General features: G+C 29.7%; 2 protein-coding genes across 3 annotated transcripts in view; one reads left to right on the top strand and one right to left on the bottom strand.

The window, feature by feature from the left end:
- The window catches only part of LOC136989963 (microcephalin-like), a 305005-nt gene that overhangs the window by 120982 nt on the left and 157694 nt on the right, over positions 1-26329 (bottom strand). The window lies entirely within an intron of this gene.
- Positions 522-26329, top strand: part of LOC136989962 (AN1-type zinc finger protein 2A) — a 32796-nt gene continuing 6988 nt past the window's right edge. The window contains exons 1-7 of one of the 2 annotated variants that reach the window (XM_067288270.1): positions 522-692; positions 809-865; positions 7432-7474; positions 14167-14350; positions 20277-20321; positions 21784-21899; positions 24445-24532. In XM_067288270.1, the coding sequence (XP_067144371.1) occupies positions 811-865; positions 7432-7474; positions 14167-14350; positions 20277-20321; positions 21784-21899; positions 24445-24532 (531 nt within the window). In that variant the 5' untranslated portion in view covers positions 522-692; positions 809-810. The remainder of the gene's footprint in view (positions 693-808; positions 866-7431; positions 7475-14166; positions 14351-20276; positions 20322-21783; positions 21900-24444; positions 24533-26329) is intronic. The other variant, XM_067288271.1, reaches the window with a different exon arrangement.

Here is a 26329-nt window from a genome sequence, read left to right as displayed (position 1 = left end):
GAAAGAGTTTTAAAAACAATCTAATAGGAATGCTATATTATTGAAAACTGAAAAATTTATAATTAGCCGCTTATGGTTTTCTACTCATGATATAAAGTAATAACGCAGATGTTTTTTCTAATTTATGTATTTTTTCTCCAATTATTAATAAGCCAGACTCAACATAAGATCATCATACTGTGTGAGATTTCGGATACGAATACGATTTGAAGCTTATAATGTTTATAAATAATTTTTATGAACATTTTTCTTCGAGAATTTTTGATTTAGTTACAGGCGAAGTTGATTATAAACTCGCACTAATAAAGGGCACGATGCCCGGTAAAGCGGCGCACCCAAAGTGAATTATCAAATGTTAGAATGTTTATAAAATTGCATTTTGTATCGATTTTTGCCAATTGCTTTCATCTAAAATAATTTATTTGTAATGTAATAATAAAAATAATTCGTTTGAAAAAAATAAAAACATTAAAAATTGGCTATAATTTGGCGCGTTTTATAATCAGCTGTATCCGTTTACGGCAGTTGTGTTTTTGCACGATGATAACATTTAATTTGTCTATTTCATTCGAATTCTGTTGAAGTAATCAATTTCGTCAGCTGTTAAATTACGAAATTGGTTAGTCATAAGTGCAAAGTCACTAGTCATTAGAAAGCTGCTGCGAAATATAAACAGATAACGTATTTATAAAGTAATTATTATATTTAAATCTGTATAGTGAATCTTGAATCTTACTCTACTCTTGTCTTGTGAATATAATATCGATCAAAAATTATTAATCTAATATATATTATATATTTGCTATAGAGATGGAGTTACCTGATTTGGGTGAACATTGTTCAGAACAGACTTGTAACAGATTAGGTAAGTATCTAATTGATCAAATTAATATTTATATATATATATATTATTGGAGTGTTAAACTTGCTTAAATGTTGATTTTTCTTTATTAATAAAAGTTATATAATAATTTAAAACAATTATATTCATTAAAAGTAACTCCTAAATACAAAAATTATAATATTAGTTTAACCAGTTTTGTGTTAATACAAATGTACACTTCATCAATACAAATACAATTTTACAATTGATTTAACCTAATCAAATTATGGTAAAGACCATTAATCAGATACTATACATTATAACTTATCAAATTTTAAAGATGGTTAAAGTCAAATGTCAAGTAGCCTGTTCAAAATGCTGAAACCTGTTCTAAAGTCAGCAATTTGAAATGTAGCATGATATAGCAACATTTATGGTTTTAAAATGTAAGTGGAGATGAAAAAAGTATTATTTTAAGATACTAATGGTATTTTTAAAAACAAAATTCACTGATTTTTATTATGTTCATTATTATTATTAATAATAAAAATGATTTCCTGATGAGAACTGATAATTTTCTCTGGTTAATGTTACCTATAGTTCCAAGATGGTGGCTCATCTGACTCCAGCAAGGAAGCAGTGGGGACACACGTTCTAACCTAACATAACCTATTCTAATAATTTTGTTGGTAATAATTATGGTAATCTATTAGAATAGGTTAGGTTAGAATGTGTGTCCCCACTGTTTTTCTTCTTCTATTTGCTGGAATCAGAGATAAGCCACCATCTCGGAACCATAGGTAACATTAATTAGGTAACATTAGGTAATCTTTATGAATGTTTTTTGAAAATAATTTTTTTAAATGTTTTTGAAAATTACAAAGTACATTTAATGACGAGATTGAAAACATTTAGCTTCCATGTCAGTTTTTTAAAATATCTTCAAATGATTTACTATAAATAAATTTTACATTTTGAAATTGGTTTATATATAAACAAATACATTTAAAATGCCAGAAAAATTCATTTCTTGGATATAAATTTTATTACTAAATCATAAGTCTTGTTTAATAATTTTTTATCATAATCTTGGATAAAGGTAACTCCTGACTGACATTTATTTTTCCTTCTTATTCTTAAATTTTTCAGTTTTAAATTTCAAAAATTCAAACATAATAAGAAAAAATAAATCTGCAGTTGTATTTTTTTTAATCTATTCTATAAATATGGACAAAACACTCATCCTAAAATAAAATATTAAAATACAATCTATTTTACTTGTATTAATTATAACCATATTCTATGCATAATTCTTAATTAATAATTAAATAAATATAATTATTACTTTTTTTTGTTTGGAATTGTTTAATTTAGTAATATAGACATATCAGATATTTACAAAATGTCAAATATAAATCCCACTTCTGATTTTAAAATCGACGTATTAATCATTAAAAACAAACATCAAAAAATTGATCCAGCATTTTTGTTATTGCAAACTAATTTCTCCGTAATGTGGCTTCTTGTTTTCCTTCATACTATATCCCTTTTGTACAATACTTCAATAGTTTAGATCAATGTTTCCCAAAGTGGTTCCTACGGACTCCTGGGGGTCTTTGGAACCACTGATGGGGTCTGTGGCAAATTAAAATTAATTTGGGGTGTGTGGACAACGTCAGGGGTCCGCGAAAGATTTAATAAAAAGTAAAATGATTGTGACCCATTTCTGAAAATGAGCTCTTGTGTTTTATTTATTGCATACATTATGACATTTTAGAATTTATTTTGTTTGTTTATAGAATTTTATACATTTATTTAATTTTTCTTTCCAAAACAGTGATAATTATTGGTTGTTTTTTATAATTATAAAAACTATTTAATGACTAAAAATATATAAACAATTTTTATTTATTTTGATCAAAAAATGTTTTTCTATGAAAATTCAATAGATAAAATAAAAATCTTATTAATTTTATATTTTTGTAATGTAATTTATAACCGAATTAGAAATAAATTACACATTTTTTTGGTTTTCACTCAATTATACCCGTTTTTCAAAAACGGGCATGCTTTAGCTAGTAATTTCAATAAATATTACTTTAAATATCAGAATGTTTTATTTATATTTTATTTTTACATCACCATTCAAGACATCAAAGTTAAATTTGTAATTTAGCTATTATGTATTATTATGTAGTTGTATAGTTATTTCACTTGGAGGTTCATGGTCAGAGTTTTGCTATGAGAAGGTGTCTTGGGCATAATAAGTTTGAGAACCTTTGGTTTAGATGGTAGACAGTGAGCCTCTACAATTTTCATGATGGTTTTGATCTCCATACTGTTTTGCTATAGAAATTTAAGGTTAATTCCTTAAATTTCAATAATTGTTTGAATTTAAAATAAACTGAAATAGCATGAATTATTTTTATCATCATTTTTTTCTGTCTATTAATAACATAAGAAGAAGAAAAATTACCAAAAATTAAGGCAATAATTTATTCAAAATTATCCTAAATCACTTGTACTGTTTCTGCAAAGATTTGTTTAAAAATTTATTAATAAAAATGTTACATACAGACCCTGTGAGCAAGGGTGAGAAAACACAGAAAATTTTCCAGAGATGACAAAGCTTGAAGAAAAAAATTATTACATCAATAAATTTTTATTTATTTAATTTTTGTTTTTGTTTTACAAGTAGATTATACTCTCTTTTGTCAGAAAAGTTCCAGGACAAAGCTTGTAAAAAATAGAAAATTGTAATTACCAAGTAATGATCCTAGCTCCTGTCAAAATAGTTCCCTCGGCTATCTATACACAATTGCCAACATTTCTGGAGGTCTTGGAAGCAAGCAGAGAAAGCTTCAAGTGTGATGCTTGTTAGCTCATTTGTCATAGCCTATTGGATGTCTGTTATATCTTGACAAAATGTCCTTTTCAGTTGCAACCCTTTGTCAGAAAAGTGCAATTTTTTTTTTTTTTTTTTTCTTATTTCTCTTGTTCCGATTTGAAAAAGCAACTGACTGAAAGGGACATTTCGTCAAAATATCACAGACATCCAACAACTGTGACAAATGAGTTAAGAAGCATCACACTTGAAGCTTTCTCTGCTTGCTTCCAAGACTTCCAGAAATGTTGGCAATTGTGTATAGCTAGCCGAGGGAACTACTTTGACAGGAGCTAGGATCATTACTTTGTAATAGCAATTTTTTTATTTTTTATGAGCTTTGTCCTGGTACTTTTCTGACAAAGGTTGGTGGTTGGTTGTGTACTGTATTCTACACTAATACAGTACACAACCATAATAATCTGGCAGATTACAAGCAACAAATATTAAATTTGGAAATTATACGATAAGGCATTAGGTGCCATCTATCAAAATATCTCAAGGTTGAGAGTGTAAGATTACATATCTCAATCAATTTTATGATTATAATTTGTGAAATGTTTTATTCAATTCCTGGGGATTTGCTCCAGATGTCCCTGCCTATGGATTGTCAGAAATCTGTGTGTGATAAAGAGTTATTATAAACAAAGTTATTTGAGAACAAACTTACAAGATATGTCATTTTATAATAATTAAAAATATAAAAAGTTTTTAAAATAAAATATCGCAAACAGATGGTGCCACCAAACATTGCCGGGGAAAGTTAAGCAACTTGTTGCTGGATTTTTTTGAAAAGTGCCTTAGACTCTTTCACACGAGATCAAATTATGCTTTGAACAATCCCTAAAAGCTTGTGGCTGCCCCAAAATAAATGTCAAATAAAATGTTTGAAGCTGTTTTTTATTCCAGTAGGTGCTATCAAAACATACAAGACTTTTTTTTAATTTAAAAGTGAAACACTTTTTTTTTCTTAATGACTATTTTGTTAATTGTTTCATGTTAGTAAAGTACAAAGCAACAAATCCCAAAATATCAGGACAGATATTATTAGTTCTTTTTTATAATGTTTTGAAAATAGTCAAAACAAGCTTAGTCTTCAAGCTTATCTCAGTCCAGGAAGTGCTATAGTATAAATGCTTATTATTTGATAATAACATTAGCACATTTATACAGTAAGGAGAAAGAGGACCAAAACATTATCTAGATGAACTTTTATAGTTTGATTAGTGGTCCAGAAATTTGTTAAAAAATATCTGTAGAACTTTTAAATTGTTTCTTCATTGTCAAGGGAGTCTGAACTATTGTATACATAATTAAAGGAGAAAGGGTTTGCCAAAAATACATCATTGTACATAACAGAAAGGGAGAGAGTCAAAAGTGGCTCAAAAACTGAAATGTAATTAATGGACAGTTCCAAAACAATAGACATTATTAGTATTTGATGAAAACTTATTAGTAATTATTTTTATTCTTATTGTTACTTTTTAAAATGAATACACATATAGTATATATATGTTTGTTTTAAACTGTAGAGTGCTATGAGGCAGAATTATTCATATTTGATAAGTTTATTTTAGGTCAGTTGTAGAGAAACTGTGTTGTGCTAGATTGCTTATTCGAATTGTTAAACACAAGATCATGTTATTAACTCAATCACTTGGCTTTTGATTCCACCTTTATTTAGTTGAATGCAACATATCACAGGTTGCATTCAACTAAATAAAGGTGGAATCAAAAGCCAAGTGATTGAGTTAATAACACGATCTTGTGTTTAACAATTCGAATAAGTTTATTTTACTATATTTAATAAGACTATTAAAAAATATATTTAGTTAAAGAGATCATTAAAATGTTTGTAAAATTTGGTACTTTTATCATTAAGTTCCAGTTTATTTAATAAATTAAACAACTTTACATCTTTAATTTAATATGTTAATATATTAATTTATCTTTCTGTAAATATTTATTTAAAAAACATCTTGTGTATAACTTTGATCAGATTTTAACACATTTAGCTTTCTAACAAGCTTAAATAATTATAATAAATAGATAAATATGACAACTGAATTCCAATTATTTAGCTAAATGCCAGAGGTACTTAGAATTTTTTAATGATATATTTAAGGAAATAAAAATCAAGTTCTTCTGTTTATCAAGTTATAAGTAAGCTATATTTTAAAATTTTATTTATACCTTGATTATAACCTAATACTGTATGTGTTGTCTATTAATATGTGAGAATCCAAAGATAAGGTATAAAATTTATTACAAAAACCCATTTTAATTAATGAATTCAAAAAAATGGCTAGAATTTGGGCCTTGGTCCAGACTGCTATTTGCACATAAATTAAAAACGGAAAACTTTTTCCTTTCGAGCAATAACGTACATTAATTATTTTAACTTAATTTCTTTGACTTATTTTTCTCATGGAAAAGACAACACTTTTATCAGTTTTGTGTCAAAAAGAGAAATCAAACTTCCTTTCGTAAGAGCTTATCTTAAATTTTAATGAACATCTGGCAGTTTGACTCATTAGTACATCCCATCAGCTGATACAAACCCCAAATTTCGATTGGAAGGGACTTACATATAAAAAGGGCAATTTCCCGCCATTCAAGGCCATTTTGCCATTTTTGCTGTTGTGCTCCAACCTAGAATAATCCTCATCCCAGTCCCGAATTCAAATCATCTTTGAACGTGGTTTAATTCGGTCATCATGGACACATAGTTTTCATTTTGTCGAAAGAGATAACAGGACATTCTTACGATCTCCCTTTTAGTTCCGAAAGATCCGCCCACTTTGTCAGTGGATGGGATGGTAGTATTATTTTGTTTTGTCAACAGGAAGTTCTTATGATCTTCCTTTTTGTTCATCCTGCATGGACTAAAAGGAACAAACGTATAAAAGACAATGAGGATTTCGATATGCTCCAAAGGTGGAGAAAGCTAGGGAAACCCAAAAGTGACAGAAGTGTCATCTTTTCGATGGGAAAAATAAGTCAAAGAAATCAAGTTAAAGTAACTAATATATGTTTTTACTTGAAAGGAAAAAGTTTTTCATTTTTAATTCATGACCAAGTAGCAGTTGGGATCAAGGCCCAAATTCTAGCTGTTTTTCTAAATTGATTAAAAATGGATTTTTGTAATAAATTTTATACCTTATCTCTGGATTCTCACTTCAAATACAAACAAACTTATGAAATAGTGTATATATATGTACTGTATATACAGTATATATATACACTATTATGTACTATTATATATGTACTGTATATACAGTATAATGTCCTGTGTCCTGGTTTTCCAGGATTGTCCTGGATTTTTTCTGACTATCATCTAGCAATAGGAGGACATTATTCCAGAAACTGTTTCTACAATGAAGTATCTTTTTCTTTTTCCATATTTTAAATGTATTCTGTCACTAGCAGATTAAAAGTACATATCCTGCATGTCTCGGAATTGTAGTGTCCCAGCATTTTGGGAAGAGCTCATTTTGTCCTGGATTTTATTTTATCCCCAAGTAGCTGGCAGTTCTTCCTATATATATATATTTAACACTAGACTATTAACAAATTTATTAATTGTTGTTTCATATAGTATATACATGATTATCTTCAAATCTCATAGAATTAATCTGTATATTTTTTGCACATATTTAAATAAGAAATGAAAAAATTTAAATTTATAATAGGTTTATATTGTTGAAAAATTTGTCTGTTTTAGATTTTCTATCAATGAAATGTGATGCTTGCAAGAAAGTATTTTGGTAAGTTATAAAAAAATGTTAAGATTAACAATAAAATGTAAAGTTTTATTTTATTTCTTTTTATTGGAATTTATTTCTAGTTTATTTTCATGACATAGACCTAATTATACTTTATATAATTTTAATAAAAATAAAATTTAGAATTTCCTCTGAAATGGGTTCATGCTTGTGGTAAGGCTGCATATTGAATCCTAGAAACACAAAGTTTGAGTACTAAGTGGACAATATCTCTAAACCCAATTTATAGTTAATTCAAACCAAACTATCTGTCAAATTATTGGGCTATTACATGGCTAAGTTATCATTAGGAACTAATTAATTTGTGTAGAGATAGGTGGTACCACTTACCACCTATCACCATACACAAATCAATTATTTTCTTATCATTAACTTGACCATATAATAGCCCAATAATTTGGCAGATAGTTTGGTTCAAATTAACAAAGATGACATTAAAAAATTTAAATAATAATAATATTATAGTTTAGACATTTCAGGATTCGAATCTTGTATGTTTTCTAAATTGTTTTAATTAAATTATATATTTTTCATCCTCTAGTATTAATCATATGCTACAAAATTAATAAAATTTTTACTAAGTTCTTTTAAATCTTTTGGTGATATGATTTATCTAACATTATGATAATATTTATTCTCTAAATGATGATATGGCTATGCCGGCCAAATCCTATAGAAAAGCCATCGCAAAGTTGTGCAGAACATCTTTGAACTGGGCTTTCTCGTATTATGATAACATTTTGATGAATATGATATGAGATTGTCTTCAATTTATTTGGTGTTTTAAATTCTAGAATAAAACAGAATAGAATGCTATAATTCAGTTAAATTATTGAATAATTTGGTAATAATCTAGCATAAAAATAGTTTTTAAATTTTAAATAGTTGACTTATATAGTAACAAAGTATAAACCAATATGTAAATAACATACACAGAACCAAAATTCCAGCACACAGAATAAAAATGAGAGGAAAACAAATGTTTTCAATTGCAGTCATCTTCAGGTTAAATGAATACATTCAGAAACTGAACAAGAAATGGAATGCTACAGTTTAAAATATGAAAAGAATGATGTCTAATTAGCATTCAGTGATTACATGATTTCACCAGGACATAAAAATAATAACTAGCAGAAACACATTAAAATCAATGGTTTTGTTCAATTAAAATGCAATGAACTCATTTAAAATTTAGTATTCTACACAAAAATCATTGGTACAGGAAGTGTTTTTCAGGTCTGTCTGTAGGTGATTGGCATCTCATTCTCCGGTACCACAAGGCTTCTTTCAATTTCACATCCATGTCCTGGGGTGGCAATTTACATTGGCTGCATTCAGCAGTCTCAACAGTTCAGTAGAAAAATACTCAACAGCTCCAGAACATCCTCTGTTTTGGAACATGTTTGGTATTTTGACATCACATTCAGTAGTGTCTTTCATTTATGCTACCTATCGCTACCTGAAATTGACCAATGATTGCTGCTTTTTGTTCCAATGCGTACATCACTCATCGTTCAGCAGATGTAACTACGTAACGACTACCGATTGAAATATCTTTGCTCAGTTACAACTGTTGACTCTGCCGAATGCAGCCATTCTTAAGGCTGACCAACTTTGGCTGGCAGGACTTTGGATTAACGGTGAGGATAGTGGCCTGCCTTCTGGTGGTCATCTTGTCTCGGCTTGGCAAATAAAACTCTTAGGCACCAACAGGCAGATGTTGACATTTATTCTTCTTTCTGTTGATAGGTTTGTCATGAAATCCATCACTTGGCACTAAGGAATCACTTGGATGGTTGGAATCATGTTTCAGTGTTTGTGGAGTAACTGTAAATTAAAATCAGAGATTGGCACTATAGTCAATATTGACAAAACTAATTTATTTTAAAAGTTTTATTGTTTTTTTTAGTGTTGAAAAGTACAGTACATGTATATTTTCCTAATGAATACTTTTTTATTACAGATTCTAAAAAAATAAAAATATTCTTAATTTTATTTTAATATTTAAACAGATAGTATAAATGTTTAAATTTATCAGGTTAACGTTAAAAATTAATGCAAAAAGTCTTTTGATTAATGCATGATTAGCAAAAAACCAGAAATTTGGAGTGAAGGATAGCGCAATGGGTTGTTCTAATTGTCAAAAGAAAAAAAAATAATTAATTGCTAGATGAAGCATGAATGTCCTACATGTTTAATGTTTATACTCATAGATTTAACATTGTATGTTTTCCACTCCACCATGTCTGAACCATTGCACATTTCTGAAATCTTTCTTCAGTAGAAGTAGCATCATCTACAGGACAAGAGCTTTAATTTCATATGTGAACTATGTTTGTACCCTTAGCCATTCTCTCAAATGAAGCTGGACAATATTTGAAACTTTACCAAATTACAGTAGAATCTTGTTTTAACAGACCACCCAGGCAGCTGAAAAATCATTCGTTGTTCGAAGAATCCATTATATCATGAACAACAGATTTCCCACATACCCAGGAAAATATCTGTTGTTATTCAAAAAAATTTTTGTATTTTAATTCCCTACATATAAGAAATGCCAGTACTTAAAATTATTCAATCTCTTGAAATCTGTTTTTTAGTCTATAGAAACACATGTGTTACAAGATTACATAGCTCATTAGCACTTCACTTGACTTCACAATTTGTTAAAAAGTTCGTCCATCTCGGTTTGTTTTGATGCACTTTTCTGCTTATTAAATACAACAGCTTGATATTAACATCATGTACAGTCTGTTCTTTTATGCTGAAATCGTGAAGGAGATCTTCAAGACTTGGAAAGACTCTAAGGCCTTGCTAAATTTGGCACTACACTTTGACCACTGTCAGAATGTTCACTAGGTGGCTTCTCAATCGTATCAGCCTACTGACTCTCTTTGTACAATTCTTCAATCCCAGATGGAACAAGTGCATCATCGAATTCTATGAATTTCCAGAAACATTCAAATATTAACTAAACCTTGAAAAATGCGAAGTTTACAATGAATGCTGCTAGAAAAATCTGTTATTCAGAGTTATAGATCTGCTAAAAGGTGGTAATATTACATTGATTTGGTGGAACCTGGAAAAAAATCCATTTTTCTGCAATCTATTAGAACAAGATTCTACTGATATATATATATTTGAGCTAATATACTATGTGTATATTATTTCATATGTTACAGCTAAAGCTTGTGAATTGAGTAATGCTAGCTTTATCCAAGAACAGATGGATCTAATAAGAATAAAACTTAAAATCTTAGGCCTTGTCCAGATAATGCAGAGTCTATCTACCATTTGTTTGGATTGAGCTAAATATGGTTTCCTTTTATGGGAATGTGCATTTTGTTTTTAGCCACTATTTGGATAATAGGAACAGAGCATTATTGTCACGTCTGACAGTTTATAGATGGATTTAAATCCAATTGGCAATATGTCAATGATTTTTCAATTTGACTTTTTTCATGCCTATAATAAACTTAAAAAACAGCAGGACTACATTATATTAATAAATACAATTAAAGACAAACACAGAAATAGGAATTTTAAAAGTCCTTTTAAACACAAGGTCATATAAAACATACTACACCACAGTTTTTATTTAGGCTAAATGCCATAAAAAATGCAAAACATTAAAGTTTTACCAGAGAATTTTTATCCCATTTCCAACTACATATATTATTTTGATCAGCCATTAGTATATATTAAGATCTATTCACATATCAGTATTCTGTAAATCAAAGTACTTTTTTTGTAACTAAACCTACAATTTTTAGCTTAGTCTTGTGATATTTTGGTGAAATAACAGGCTACATTTTTATATATTATTTTTCTATTGCATAAAAAATGAGGTAAAGTTTAGTTGATTTTTAAAAAGAAAAATGTCTTCTTTATTCACCGAACTGCATTGGAAAGATTATCCAGATAGTCAAGTTAAAGTAAGCCCCTAAATCTTCTCTTCATTTTATCCAAAGTGGGGTGAATAAAACTCAAATTTTAAATTTTGTTCTGACTTCATTCGTTCACTTTTTTTGGATAATGTCAGCTTTATTCACTTATGACTTGGATAAAGTTCAAAATTAATGCATTATTATTTGCTTTAACAAGAGAGACTTGTATAAAGCTAGTATTTCTCAGTTAATCTTAGCTTTATCCAATTCATGAGCTTTAATTCTACTAGTTACATATATAACAAGTAAAACGGCAAAGCCATATTTGGGACAAGACTATGTCTTGGATACTCACTACTAAGCAGAATCACTTTAATGCTCAAGCGGGGTATCGCTGATTTTGAGCGTGATCGTTCAAACTTTATCGGCCACAACCATGAGGTCGTCCACGATGCATTTTCAGTGAAATTAACCTATCCAGGTATATCCTATCCAATGTCGAAATTTCTTTTCGTTGCGTGACAGCCAGTGTTGAATTTTTATTTTTTATTTTGCACAAACAATATACAGTTTAACCCAATTATAACATCATTGGATGTAACAACAACCCTAATATAACATCTTTAGTGGTGTGGCTAAAAGCTGTACATGGCACGTCCTACCTTGTCTATGATGTCCACATTGACCACAACCAAGTGTTTTGCCGGTAAAAATTAACTGAGAAATGATCCAGGCAAATAATTTACTTAACTTGGATCGGCTACGCAATATTTACAATAGTGTCGAGATATAATATAAATCCAAGATTGGCACAGCTGTCAAATTGAAAGGTTAACTAAATGAAATAAAAAAATGTCTCTCCTCGTTAGAGTTTAGGAGCAAAGTGAAGTCAAAGGGCGAAGGTCACACGGTGGCACACACTGCCCTACATGTAAAATTTTTATCGGTACCACGATTTTACTATACTAGATAATGTTAAAAAAACCCACTTGTAATGACATATAACCCTGTTTTAACGTCATATTTGAAGCACTCCCAAATTTACAAAATTAGATTACAAATTTTATTTAACATAGAAGATACTACGTGTTCAGTCCTAAGGTCAGAGTTCACTTCTTAGAATGACTGTGGGTGGTACTCTCCCCACCTGACTTTGGTGGGGTGAGGTGCCTGTTTTGCCTGTTTGTAGAAGAGGGTCGCCATTTTGTATTTTATTTTGACTTGGTTCTCGGTCCCCTGACTACCTACAAGTCTGGATTTTTTTTATGCACAAATGATTTGGGCACCTAATACTCTGTGCCAAATATCAACTCTTGACATGTACTCCTTCATACCTCTAAGCTGGTAACGTAAATCGGCAGTACGATTCTAACAAGACATCTCTCTCTGCGTGCTATATCAGATTCCTGATGTCAGTGACATCTGGCATAGGTTAGTAAAATGGTTAATAATGCGCCAAGGTGTTTTCTAGGGAAAGTTATACTCAGAGTGGTTTCCCGTTGCCTTCTCTGGGGTGCGATGTTACGCGGGGAAATGCCTTCCAGGAGGTCTCGTAAGGGAAACTGACCCCTATTCAGGTGTTGTAACGATGGTGGACTTCACGCCGATAACTGAATAGGCAAGAAACGAGAAAACTAACATCCAGGCGTTAAACTATGTACGAATATCGCTATAATTACTAGCGCTTTCGCCGAAACTATTTTCGTCTTCGTCAGGTAGATAATAATGGTTAAAATCCTTTTTCGAACCAAAAATTTTATGAAATGAACAAACCGCTTTAGAACTTTGGAACAAGATCAACGATGGAACTGAGTGAGAAGAAATTTAAACATGCGTGCATGGTGACGTAGCGCATGCGCTATAGAATACTGAGATGTGGAGCTAGAGGTGTTGCCTTAACCTGTTATATAAGTTGACCCACATAACAGGCAAATCAAGCGTGGGTGTGTTGCACGGATTTAGTGCAGCGGTAAGAAAGGCCTCCCAAATAAACACGATGCTCCTGTTATTACAATGCCTGAGCATCACCACTTGGTTCCACAGTGGGGTGTATAGGTGCTGTAACACCATTCTTGCTAGTTCGGTATCACCTTTGCCTGCCCTGATGGAAAGTTGGTGTTTGGAAATACGACAAGCTAACATTCTAGTTGTCGCACTAACGTAGTGGGTGTGAATACCGGATGCAGTATTTTCCAATGGGATAGAGTAAACTCCAGACCTCTCTAGTACGGAGGTAGCATCCCTGTCATTGCACAGTAGCCTCCTAAGATTTGGCCGTGGGGAGACTGGTAGAAAAAGCACGTGTTGCCTAAAAACACAGCAAATATGGATGGTGACTCGGCCACAGAATGGTAATGCGGGAAGGACTACTGTGCATTCCCCAGTCTCAGTTCCATCGTTGATCTTGTTCCAAAGTTCTAAAGCGGTTTGTTCATTTCATAAAATTTTTGGTTTAAAAAAGGATTTTAACCGTTATTATCTACCTGACGAAGACGAAAATAGTTTCGTCGAAAGCGCTAGTAATTATAGCGATATTCGTACATAGTTTAATGCCTGGATGTTAGTTTTCTCGTCTCTTGCCTATTCAGGTGTTACAAATGTGGAGAAAACCCGGAAACTCCACGTGGCCAGCTCGTTCGAGCACAGTGCAAACCCGCAACCAAACTCCTAGTGTTTAGCGATGGAACCGCTCAGCCACTGGTGGGCAAACAAGACATAGTCTTGTCAATAAAATAGAAGTTTCAGATTTTGTAAGTAATTTGATTACTTATATTTTATTTGAAATAGTGGTGACCACTTTCAATATGCAAAGCACAATTGTAAAGATGCATACAGAAAAGATGTTCAAGTCCCAGTGTGTCCATTATGCAACAAACCAATTCCTGTTGAAAAAGGTCAGATACCTGATATAGTTGTTGGACAACATATTGACACATTTTGTAAATCTGATCCTAGCAAGACGAAAAGAAAGGTAAGCATTTTTTAATTGTCTGAATAGTTATTATAGATGATTAGTTGCCTGGGACGCCCAGCAGCAGTATCATTCCGTGGCATAAATAATAAATTTACAAATAAAAATAATAATATACTGAATTTCTCGTGGTGTACCCTACTAAAACACAGTCAAAAAACCGCATCTAAAATACAATGGGTGATCGGTTAAGGAACATAATCCGTTCCAAGACATTGTTCGTTAACCGATTACCAATTTACCATAGGTTTTTATGGGAGTTTAAATAATTCATTTGGAGACTCCAAAAAATAAAAAATATAAATAAACATAGTAAGAAAGTATATATGTAATAATAAAAATACATATATACACAGTCTTGCATTTTTATTAGATGTTTTTTCCATTTGTGGGGGTTAAAGAATCTGTCCAATGTCGATTGCTTTTCTCTCTTCAGGATTTTTTGGAAGTAATTAATAGCATTGTAATTATAGAGATCTCCAAGCCTATTAACCTCATTCTGGTTTGGATGCCCGTTGTTCTGACATCCTCCCACTTCCTCAAAAGATCTTTAATTGCTTGATACTTCTTGATATATCTTTTCATAGCTAAGATTGTGTTTACTGTAGACCTGTTGAAGCCGTATCGCCTAGCAACATCAGACATCTGCTTACTCTCTACCTTTGCTATTATCTCTTGCTTGGTTTCTACAGTGAGCACAGTTCTTGACACTCCACTCTTTTTATGCTCCATAATATTATCAGTTTCTTTTTTAAATAATAATTTCAGAAAAGCACTTACAAAAATTCAGGAGAACAGAAATCAACTAGCGCACAAAAAATTATTTAAATGCAAGGCCCGGATGAAATTTGAAATTTGGTATTAAAACATTAACGAATATCCGATGGAACAGTTAAACTCTCGCCTATCATAAATAAAAACCAACGCAAAATTTAACAAGTACTTGCCTGATAGTCTTGCAAAGACTATAAAAAAATTATTTGTCAGAAAGATAAACAAAAAGCTGGAATTACAAGGGAGAGTTTCAAAATTCGGAGGAATACTATCCGATTGGTATCGGGTTGAGCATTGATGCAGACATCTCCAGAGTTCCAAAAGTTTTGAATTGTCACCTGGAGACAAGGGAAGACCAATCGTTATTCACTATTTTATGTCACTTCTTTTTCTGTATATTCTGTGAAGTGTTCATTATCCGAACATAAAAATCTTTTCCGAAAGTGTTCGTTATCCGATCACCCACTAGTACGATAGAAGCTGAGTTCTTCAGGGTAATCCTTAACCCTTTCCCCCACGGGAATAATTTTAAAAACTCTCTTCTTAATGTGCATTCTCGTGGCATACCCTACTAAAACACAGTCAAAAATGCAAAAAACTGCATTTATTGTTATTTTAATATTGCTACACAAAAAACTGAATTTATTGTTAATTTAAATAATAGCTAGGGGTGCCCCTAGTGGCCATTTTTGGTATACCACAACAGAGACTGCCCAGTTTTTCAGTTTTATATAGTAGATAGAAACAAAGATTATATTAATAGATTTAGTTTATATATAAATATAAACCTTGCAATGAATTTCATTCACCAAGTAAAACTTAAAATAATTCGTAGTACAATGCACAGATGTTTTTTTAATGAAAAATAATTTATTATGAAGGTGATCACACAAACATCAATTAATTACACATCAATTAATTACACAAACAACATCAAATTTATTATGAAGTGATCACACAAACATCAAAAGCTCAGATTTGGAAAAACATGTTGCTATTAAAATATTAATTTCTAATATGCAGAGCCTTTGCGACACATTTCTTTGAATTTTGTTCAATGTGTTAAGATTCTGTAATCACCGTGGAATGGCAACACCTTTTCATTTTTTAAGAGTTGCAAGGCATTGAGGCATGGGCAAGGAAGATACAAACTTGTGCATCAACTGCATGTGAATTTTTTTCCATTCTTTGCTTAAATACTGTACATAAGTAATTGTTTTAACATGTGAGTATGATGTTGAGTCATTTTTCTTTTTAAAAATCTCCGTACATTTTCAGAGACACATGCTGGCCAGGGGAGTACATGTGTATGATTAGACTGCAGTGAGGCTTTGGTTTTCCTAGTATTATGCAGATGGGTGTTGTCATGCTGGATAATATTGGCTTGTCTTTGGAAAAGTTTATGCTTTGATTCACATAGCTATTGCTGAAGGATTAGAATGTAGGCTTCAGAGTTCACAGCAGCATTGCAGAAATGCAAATTGTCAATTTCCTCTGCTCTTATGCATTCCCAAACCATTACAGACTGTGGCTTCTGGACTCATCTTAATAATATGCTTGATCTTTAGTACAAAAAACTTTTTTGCCTATATTCTCATGGTTTGTATGAAATATTGATTCATTCAACCATAGTATTTTCTTCCAATTAGAGTTTATCCATTTTAGATGAGTTCTGGCTCAAGCTAAGTACTGCACTTTCACAATTCATTTATGAAAGGTTTTTCTCTTGGATTCGTACAGCCTGTATTTGTGTTGTTGGATATATCTCCACACTGTACATTCAGATAATGAGATATTAAAGTATTCCCTTATCTATTTTGTCAAATCTTCTGTGGAAACTTGCCTGTTTTGGAAAATACAGCATTGAAAGAACCATAGTTATCTGAAACTGAGTAGGAATTCTCTTCCAAAAGCTTTTCTTTGATGAATGTTTCCCCTTTCTCAAAAACACATGATGATTTCCTGGATTGTAGACTGAGAGATCTGCACATCCTGCATGATACTGCATTGAGAGACTCCTTTATACTTCTGGATAATATTTTCCTGATTGGTTTTGGTACAGTCTTACCTCTTGCTATTTTTCATAGACATCAATTAAACTGGTAAAGGTGACTTGTCTTTTATATGATAGATGTGTGACATAAAAAAAATGACAAGAAATTTCAAAAAATCCTTTCTGAATGAACATCATTGCAATGTGTTGCCTATATATATAACCAGAAATATATTAAAGTGGGCTATATCAGAAGTATATCAGAAAGCTCTTATTATTATTGTTTTTTCTTTGAATTTGTTAACATAGTATTTTGAAGAAATTCTTATTTTAAAAAGAATCAGGAGAAAGTTATTTTTATAATTTTTTTAATAGAGAGATGGAAATCTTAAGTGAGAGGCAGTTTTAATATACATATTTAGTTTTATTTATCAGATATTTTTACATGTATTTTAATGAATATAAACTATATTTATACTGTGTTACTATGAAGTATAATACCATGATTATACTTTATACACAAATTAACCATAGTATTATGACATTAAATTAACTATAATTTAAAGAAACATTTATTTACGTTGTTATTGACTAGGAGTTTATTTTTTAATCATTACTGATTTCATTTTTCTTTTTAACTGCATACGTACATACATATGTATAATTATATATTGCATTTTTTTAATTACATACAATTAGATTTCTTGAGTAACAGTGATATTACAAAATCCAATAGAATAAAACAACTTTGGTGTCTTCACTCCTTTACTGACATGAAATGTTTGAGTAGAAAACAGATTTACAGACAGAATCAAAAAAGACCATCAAGTACAGCACATTATTAGAAAAAGCTAAAACCTCAAAAAGAAAAATATTTTGTGTGTTACAAAGTGTCAAGGTTCAACCATTGATGGCTCATAGACATTACAGAATCTGAAAGGCAGATGGAACTTAGATTAATTGGCCAATTTTTAAAGTTGTTTATTATCATTAATTTTCTTCATATGTTAAATTATAATGCAAGATGTGTTCAGGTTTCAGAATGGGTAAAAAATTCAAACTATGTTTACAATATAAAGAAATTTATCTATTTATATTTTTCAAAATAACCTGAGATTCAATATGCTTTTTTCAACAATTGGCTTCTAATTGATCCTACTATCTTATAATTAATCTTTCTCTTGCCTATCTGTATTTCAACAGAACTTTTTGGCAATATTTTATCATTCATTTAATCTATGTGCATTTTCCAGTTTTCTCTTTGATTTGATTTTTTCATTGAGAGACTATATTTTCAGTTCTTTTTCTTTTGTTTTTATTCTTCTATTAGTCCGGTCTTTTGCTATCTTTTGTGGCTCTTAGAAATCTCATTTTAGCTGTTTGTAACTTTTTATCATCTTACTTGTGAATTCTTTATACATTCATACAGTTATCCATCAAATTCTATTAATAATTGTGTTAAAAATTTGTTAGAATTAGGCTAGTTTAATTAATGATCTTCATATTTGGACTGTAATGATCTTCATATTTGGACTTATCATTTATTGATAAAATTTAATAAACAGAATATTGTGAGTTATTTGTAACAAAATTTTAAAAATTCAATTAATTTAGAAATGTCTGTCTAAAGCAAGATTCAGATTATTATTTTCAAATAACTTGTGAACGTGTTACTAATGTTCAAGACATTAATGTAAGAGACCCTTTTTCACAACTATTCTCAGAAATATTTCAAAAAATAGTGAATTTCCAATACTTTAAGCAGCACTAAAGATAATTGCGTGTGATAAGATTTCAGCATTGAATCCAGTGTTGATTTTACAAGAAGACTGACATGGGAAAATGAAAAGGTTTCTGACTTTTGATACCATGGAAGGCAGTATATAGCTTAATCTACTGTTTAATAGATACTGAACAAATTTATATCAGCAGAATCAATTCTGTTGACATAAATTTGTTTCAAGTTGTCTAAACACACAAAAAATCTATGGGTAAATTAAGGTGTGTCTTAGATTCAATGGCATCTTATATTCAAGTGAATATGGTTTATTATCTGTTTATCAAATAAAACTTCCTCCATATATTATTAATTTTTTATTATATATTAGTATGTGAATCAAGGTAAATGATAATTGAATGCTGTTTGGATTCATTTGGATGAGGGATTATGGTTCTGACTGGTAAGTGATAACTGCCCTGATTGAAATGATGCAAAACATCTGAGTAATAGTATTGTAGATGAAAATTAATATATAAATCTGAAGTAACTTTTTGCTTAAAATATGATGTAATTAGCATGTATATTAAACAAATATTTCCATTTACTGTGTCAGAATTTTAAAAATTTAAGTTAATCCAAATTCACAAACTGTTCTGTTCGTAACTTTTAGTTATCAGGACTGTAACATTAATTAGCATGTATATTAAACAAATATTTCCATTTACTGTGTCAGAATTTTAAAAATTTAAGTTAATCCAAATTCACAAACTGTTCTGTTCGTAACTTTTAGTTATCAGGACTGTAACATTCCTACTTATAATCGAAATTCTGAATCTAAGTAATTTAATTAATCAGTTTTTATCTAAAATTTTTAGAAAACTATTTTACTACTGCTGTTTTAGTTAATAATAATTTAATTACAGTAGAGCATCGATTATCCGACTTAATTGGGGACTGGGGTTGGTCGGATAACCGAAAAGTATAAAAAAATACATTATTAGTATAGTGTATTAGGCCGGGTTTAAATACTAGCCTCCCTTTCATGGTCGAGCCAGTGCTGCCAGCTAAAACATGCAAAAATTTAACAAAAATAATATTAAAGTAGCCAAGACATAACCAAATATTGTAGCGCCACGTCACTAGCGGACATTTGAATTTGCTGACTAGAACGCGGTCGGTTAACCAATAAGTCGGTTAATCGGGGGTCGGATAATCAATGCTCTACTGTAGTTTAATAATAATTAGTTAATAGTGGCAGTACTGTACTGTATTTGTGGCAGTACTGTAATTTAATAAATTTTTTATTAAAAATTAAATTTTGAAGGATGAGTGTTGTTGAATATTACTCATGTAATTGAAAATTCATAATTACATATCGTATTTTTAATACATCAATATATATATAGTTTGGGATTTAAATATAAAATAATTTTTTACAGATATACACAAATAAATGTGCATTGAAAGGCTGTAAACAAAAAGAGGTAAGATAAATTTTTAATGTAAGAAGTTTGTATTGTTTTTTAATATGACAAACAAAACAGCAACTATTCTATAACATGACTAGTAACTGTAGTACTAAACATAATTGGATTTATAATGTAAATTTCCAAATTTAAATTTATTCATAAAAGATATAAATTCTCACAATAATTGCACTGTAATAACATTGTATAAAGATAAGTTTAATTCTAAAAACAAAATAGTAATAAATATTTTCATTTATAAAATATTTAAAAATACAATGAATTACAAACGTACTTCAGATATATTAAATATGTGGAAATTCATAAAAATAATTAATAGTACAGTTAATACATCCACTTTATTGCTTTTTCAATTCTTTTTTTTAAATGTTTTGGCAAACCCTTTCCTCTTTAATTATGTGTACTGTACAATAATTTACAGACACTTAAAATTGAAGAGATGATTTTAAAAAGTTATACAATATTTTTAATTGCTAGTTTATAGTGATGTTAATGACTAATAAGTAGGCTTAAAAGAACAAATGTGTGCAATACTAATATTTCTAAAAAAGTCTACATAGATAATGATTTGGCCCTCTCCCTCCCATTGTGTACAGTTATTTACATTTTGCATTTATCCTTTCCCTTACATTGTACACATAATTAATGGATGGCCCTGTTTGATTCTTATAAACTATTTTTATTGTTAATATAAGATAATGCATCTATTACTATTTTATGGCTAGTTTGGAAAAACCTTTGAATTATTTAAGAAACAAAATTTATAGGCAGTTAATTTATATTGTAACCTTATCTGAGTATAAGCAAAATTTTTTTTCTGACTAATCATGTTAACTTATTAATTTTTTATTACTACAATGTTAATTTTACACTCTTTTAATTAGTTGGAATGTTTTTGATTGGTTATATCAATACAGATAAATACAAATGTTATTTTATTAAACATAATGAGATTTTGACTGATATATATATATATATATTGTATTACTAACTTTACTGTATACTAATTAATGAGTAAAAACAAATTTTTGATGTCTTCACACATCCTTCACAACCACAGGAACACACAATTAAAATGTGCAGAGTCAACCTTTCTTTTCAGGCTTTTCCCTGCTTATGAATATGTAAATTGATTAAAAGTCCCTCTGTTTACATATTTTGAAGCAGAAAAGAGCCTCAAAAGAAAAGTCAATGCTCATTTTAATTGTGTGTTCCTGTGGTTGTGAAGAATGTATGAAGAGACATCAATTTTTTTTTATTTGTATTTAGTCTTCAATATTTTAAAATGTATATTTTATCCTGGATTTTTAGAAATTTTACAAGAAATATATTTTTAATATGAGCAAGTTTAGCATTTACTATGTATGTAATATACAGTAATGTTAATTCTTCGAGCGATTAAAATAAATGGTAATTTCCATATAACTATTTTGTAAAATTACGATTAATTTTATTTCAGATGGTTAAAATATTTTGTAACAGATGTAAAGCCAATTATTGTCTTAAACATCGTCTTCCACAAGATCATCACTGTGAGAAATTTGTTCCTGAACATCGTCCTGTTTCAATATCAAAGTTGGTTTGAATTTTTAAATTATTAAGATAAATGCTACTACATGCCAATTAAATTTTAATCTTTAAAATTTGAAGATTAAAATTTTAGACTGCAGGTATCTCTTGCTTAATGCATAAAATTAATTGCAGCAATCCCATTTTATACTCAGCAGAAATTTTAACACGGCTTTGACAGCTGTTTTTACTTAACATAGATTTGTCTTTCTTGGCAGTAAGGTGTTGGTGAATTTGCTATTTTCATTTATTAAAATAAAAATATTTGTTATTAAAACAATTATTTATTGTGACAACACAATGCCAGGCTGCAATCTTTAATCATATTTTTAATTTATTTAATTTAAAATATATGCTCTTCACCTCAAATTAGTACTGTAGTGTCTTGTCCCTGTACATCATACTTTTCCATTACATGATCAGCACACCTCTATTGCTAACTCCTTTCAGGGGAAAATTTTTTAATTGAAATAACATGACTTCCAGTTTGCATCAGAAGTTCATATATAGTTAATTTGGTCCTCCTGTCCCTAAGCTTTCCATATCGGGTCTCTAATTTCATCTATCTAACTCCATTCTTGAGGTTAAGGAAAGACAGACAGACAGGTGACAGTGGGAATTTATAGTTTTACAGTTTTTTCAAATTGCAGCTCAATTAACCGAAAATTTGTTCTAGTTGGTGGTTATTGTTCAGTCAAGTACCAAAGTATCTCTGTATTTGATTAAGACAATTTTGATATATGCAGTAGCATCAAGGGATATCTGTATAGATTTTTTTTAAATTTATCAAAAAATTTGTAATACATTGTAAACTCTCCAAACTTAAAATTTTAGTTCATATAATATTTAATTTCTATAATTATTATTATGATATTGGATGAGTGTTTCCTACATAGCACTAGGCACTAGTGCTATGCTAGACCAAAGAGAAGGCATAACAACAGAAAAAAGTTTTGTTTACATGCTCTTTGCATGTGTATTTGTTTGCTGTTGTGTATGTTTGTATTTAAGAATTTCCTAACTATGTAATGAGTTTAGTATGGCAGCCTTCTGTAGTGTAATGTGTGCACTGTTGTAAAGTACTAATATTTCTATATTTTTGTTTAATGTATGTGATATGATGTCTGTGCAAGAAAAAGTTACTGGCACAATACATACTTCATTCTTCACAAATGCTTTATTTTATGGGCAAGTTTTGAGTATTTACTAATTTTTTTCTTTAGTATATGTATTTTGTGTGTTGTGAATGTTTGGTACAGCTTGTCTATGATGTATATGATTTAGTTTTGCTTGTGATTATGGCTTGATCATAGTATATTTTGTATGTGTTCTTTTCTATGACTGAGTATTCAATAGTATGGTCCTGAATGTGAAATAGTTTGTGTAAACTTTTGATGTACAGTTATCACTTCTACAATACAGTTCAAAAATTGGGGATATCTTCTGTACAACATGGTTTCTTGTTTCACTCTAACACAATTTGGTAAATCCTTTATACAAAATTTCATGATTTTTAAGTGTTAACTCCATTATTTTTATTCAAGCAAGTATGTGTTTTGTCTCAAATTTTCCTATGAATTTTAGAATATTGAAATTTTCAATTTCTTTTGTCTTTCATCAGGTTTACTTTAATGAAAACTAGTGCAATTTTTCCTTCCTTGTCCTAGCTTTCCCATCAACCAGGTGTTGTCGTTGCTTTCAGACTTCAGCTCTTAAGACTATTACTGCATTTTGTATTTATAGATTAATCCTCATATTTAGTAAAGTTTATTTAAACATTTTTAGGTGTTATTACTTTTTTTAACTGTAGGTAAGTAATCAAAATACAGTGGTATCTCAGTACGCAAACAATTCAGTATTCGAACACAAATTCTGGGGAAAAAAGTCATTTTGTACTTGACTGAACAAACACAGTTCTCTAGAATAACTTTTAAATTACTAATGTATTTTGATTTTGTCATCCATAAAAAATTATTATAACAATAAAAAATCTAAAGATGTTGCTGATATTTTGTAAAAAGAAGTTTATTTGTAATTAATTACTACTGTCATATAACCACTAATCCTTACATTATAATAGCTTTTTTAAGGGATCATTTTTTTACAATACAGAAAAATATTTTTAAAACATGTTATATGTGAACAAATTATATGTCAAGTTGACATATAAGATTATCAATATCATAGACATAGATTTTTTTAAATTTTCTAATAAAAATTAAAAAAGTGTTTTTCTTTTTTTCTTATAGGAAAAATTAATTTCTGTTTTGACACTGAACTAGAAACAATTAATATATGTTTAATGATTTTTAATATTTATAAATAATATTTAAAGTAATATATAAATATAATTTGAATAGAAAATAATTTCAATTATAGACTTATAGTTTAAATAAATTTCAATTTTTATAAAAAATACAGCTAAAAATTTTTTGATAATGATTTCTCATTTGTTGCATAATGATTCTCTTCTTTGCTTTTAACAATAAAAGTAAAAATTTAATACCAAATGCATGGAATTAAATCTTATATTTGTTACATAAAAATTTAGTGTTGAAAAGAAATTACAAGAAGAAGAAGATTATTTGTTAGCAAAGGCTTTAGCAGCTAGTGAACAAGAACAAATAAAAACACGAACTGTAAGTACTATTTAAAATATTTATTGTATATTAAAAGAACTATTAATTTCATATCAGAACAAAATGAGAATAATAAAGCAATTATTTTAATAATTAATAATTTTATATTGGATTATTAAGATGATTGCTTTATTATTTTCATAACGTCAAAGTTAAAATATGCAACAAATTCTTTAAATTAAATTATAAAACACTTTCAAAAAAATGTTAACTATTAATAAAAAATAGAAGAAAAAAACATGCTAGATATGTAATAGAGCATGAATAATATAATTACAATAGCTATCCAAGGTCTATCCTGTAAATTCCTGAACTTTTTAAATAAAAAATTTTCCACTTTCTTTAAAAGCTATTCAGCCTTGTTGCCTTCAGAGTAGTCCCCCTCCACTTTGAATACATATCTCCCAAAGTTTCTTTTATCCTTTGAAACATTTCACTCAGGATACTGCACAGTTCTGCTATCAAATTTTCCTTTATCAAGTCAGTCAACTCGACCTTTCAAAGCCAGTTTTAATTTGGGGAATAAAAAATTTCACTTGTTCTAGACCAGGAGAGTAAGAATGTTGTGGAATGACTATTGTGTCATGTTTTGCCAAAAGCCGATGGATTAATAGAAATGTGTGCATGGATATATTGTCAGCATGAAACATCCATCAGTTTGACCTCAAGCATTGGCCTTTTTCTTCTGATAGCCTCACAAAGGTGTTTCATTACTTCAAGATAATATTCCTTTGTCACCACCCTGCCTTGTAGAAGAAATTCCTGATGAACAACTCTCTCAGAATCGAAAAAAATGTCAGCATGACTTTAACATTTCACTGCACTTTCTTCTTTTCTTTTCAATTATAGTGAGCCTTTTAACGTTCACTGGGAATGATCGATGTTTTCAAAAGTTTTCATTCTGATTAGCTTGATTCAAAAACTCTTGACTCACATCAACTTGACTTTGATTTTTCTCATTAACACTGAACTTTTGACTAATTACTTTCAGCAATTAGTCAAAAGACAAGCACAAATTTTGTTGCAATATGAATCAGGCCTAAATTTTACATAAGAATTTCATAACAGACAGTTTTTGAGATGCTTACTTTGTGAGGTTCCAAACAGAAATCGAAATTTTATGTTAATGATGACAAATATCCGGCAGAACAGTAAAACTCTCACCTTTCAAAATTAAAATCCAAAGCTAGACTTGAAGTCTTGTGAAAACAATAAAAGTTTTTATGAGATTTTTTGTTTTCTTTTTTGACAGAAAGAATCCATCAAAAAGGAAAACAAAAGGTTGGAATTATAAGGGATTCAGATCCAAAGTTTGGAGGAATTTTAGCCAATTGGCTTAAGTGTCAATAACAACCTCTCCCGTGCCCCTAAAAGTTTTGAATTGTTACCAGGAGAAAAAAGACAAATAGGAACATGGAATAGAAAAGAGAAATTCCTTTAAAAACTTGTGTTTCAAGGGCATTCAGTTCTTTTTTTCCAATAGTTAATTGACCCTCTAAAATTTGTTCATTCTCTAAATTCTGTTGTTCTATCTCCCAGATTTGTTTGTTCTCCAAAAGTCTCTCTCTCTCTCCAAGATCTGTTATATCCGAGCTTAACAATAAGTTCTGGTCTTGCAGAAGACCATCACAAGGGACCAAGTGTAGATATTCAATGTAACATTTGGACTTTTACTGGATTCCCTTCTTAAAAAGAAAGATAGAAAGAGAATTGTAACAAGAATATAGAAAGTTTTATAAGAAAAGTTTTATATTTTATTAAATGGGAAAGAGTGATTGGTTAGTCTCTCTCAGTATG

The sequence above is a fragment of the Centruroides vittatus genome, unplaced genomic scaffold, assembly GCF_030686945.1.
Source record: "Centruroides vittatus isolate TY-2023 unplaced genomic scaffold, ASM3068694v2 scaffold_861, whole genome shotgun sequence".
NCBI lineage: Eukaryota > Metazoa > Arthropoda > Arachnida > Scorpiones > Buthidae > Centruroides > Centruroides vittatus.
Note: the sequence above shows the minus strand (reverse complement) of the source record. Positions and strands in the feature narration are given on the sequence as shown.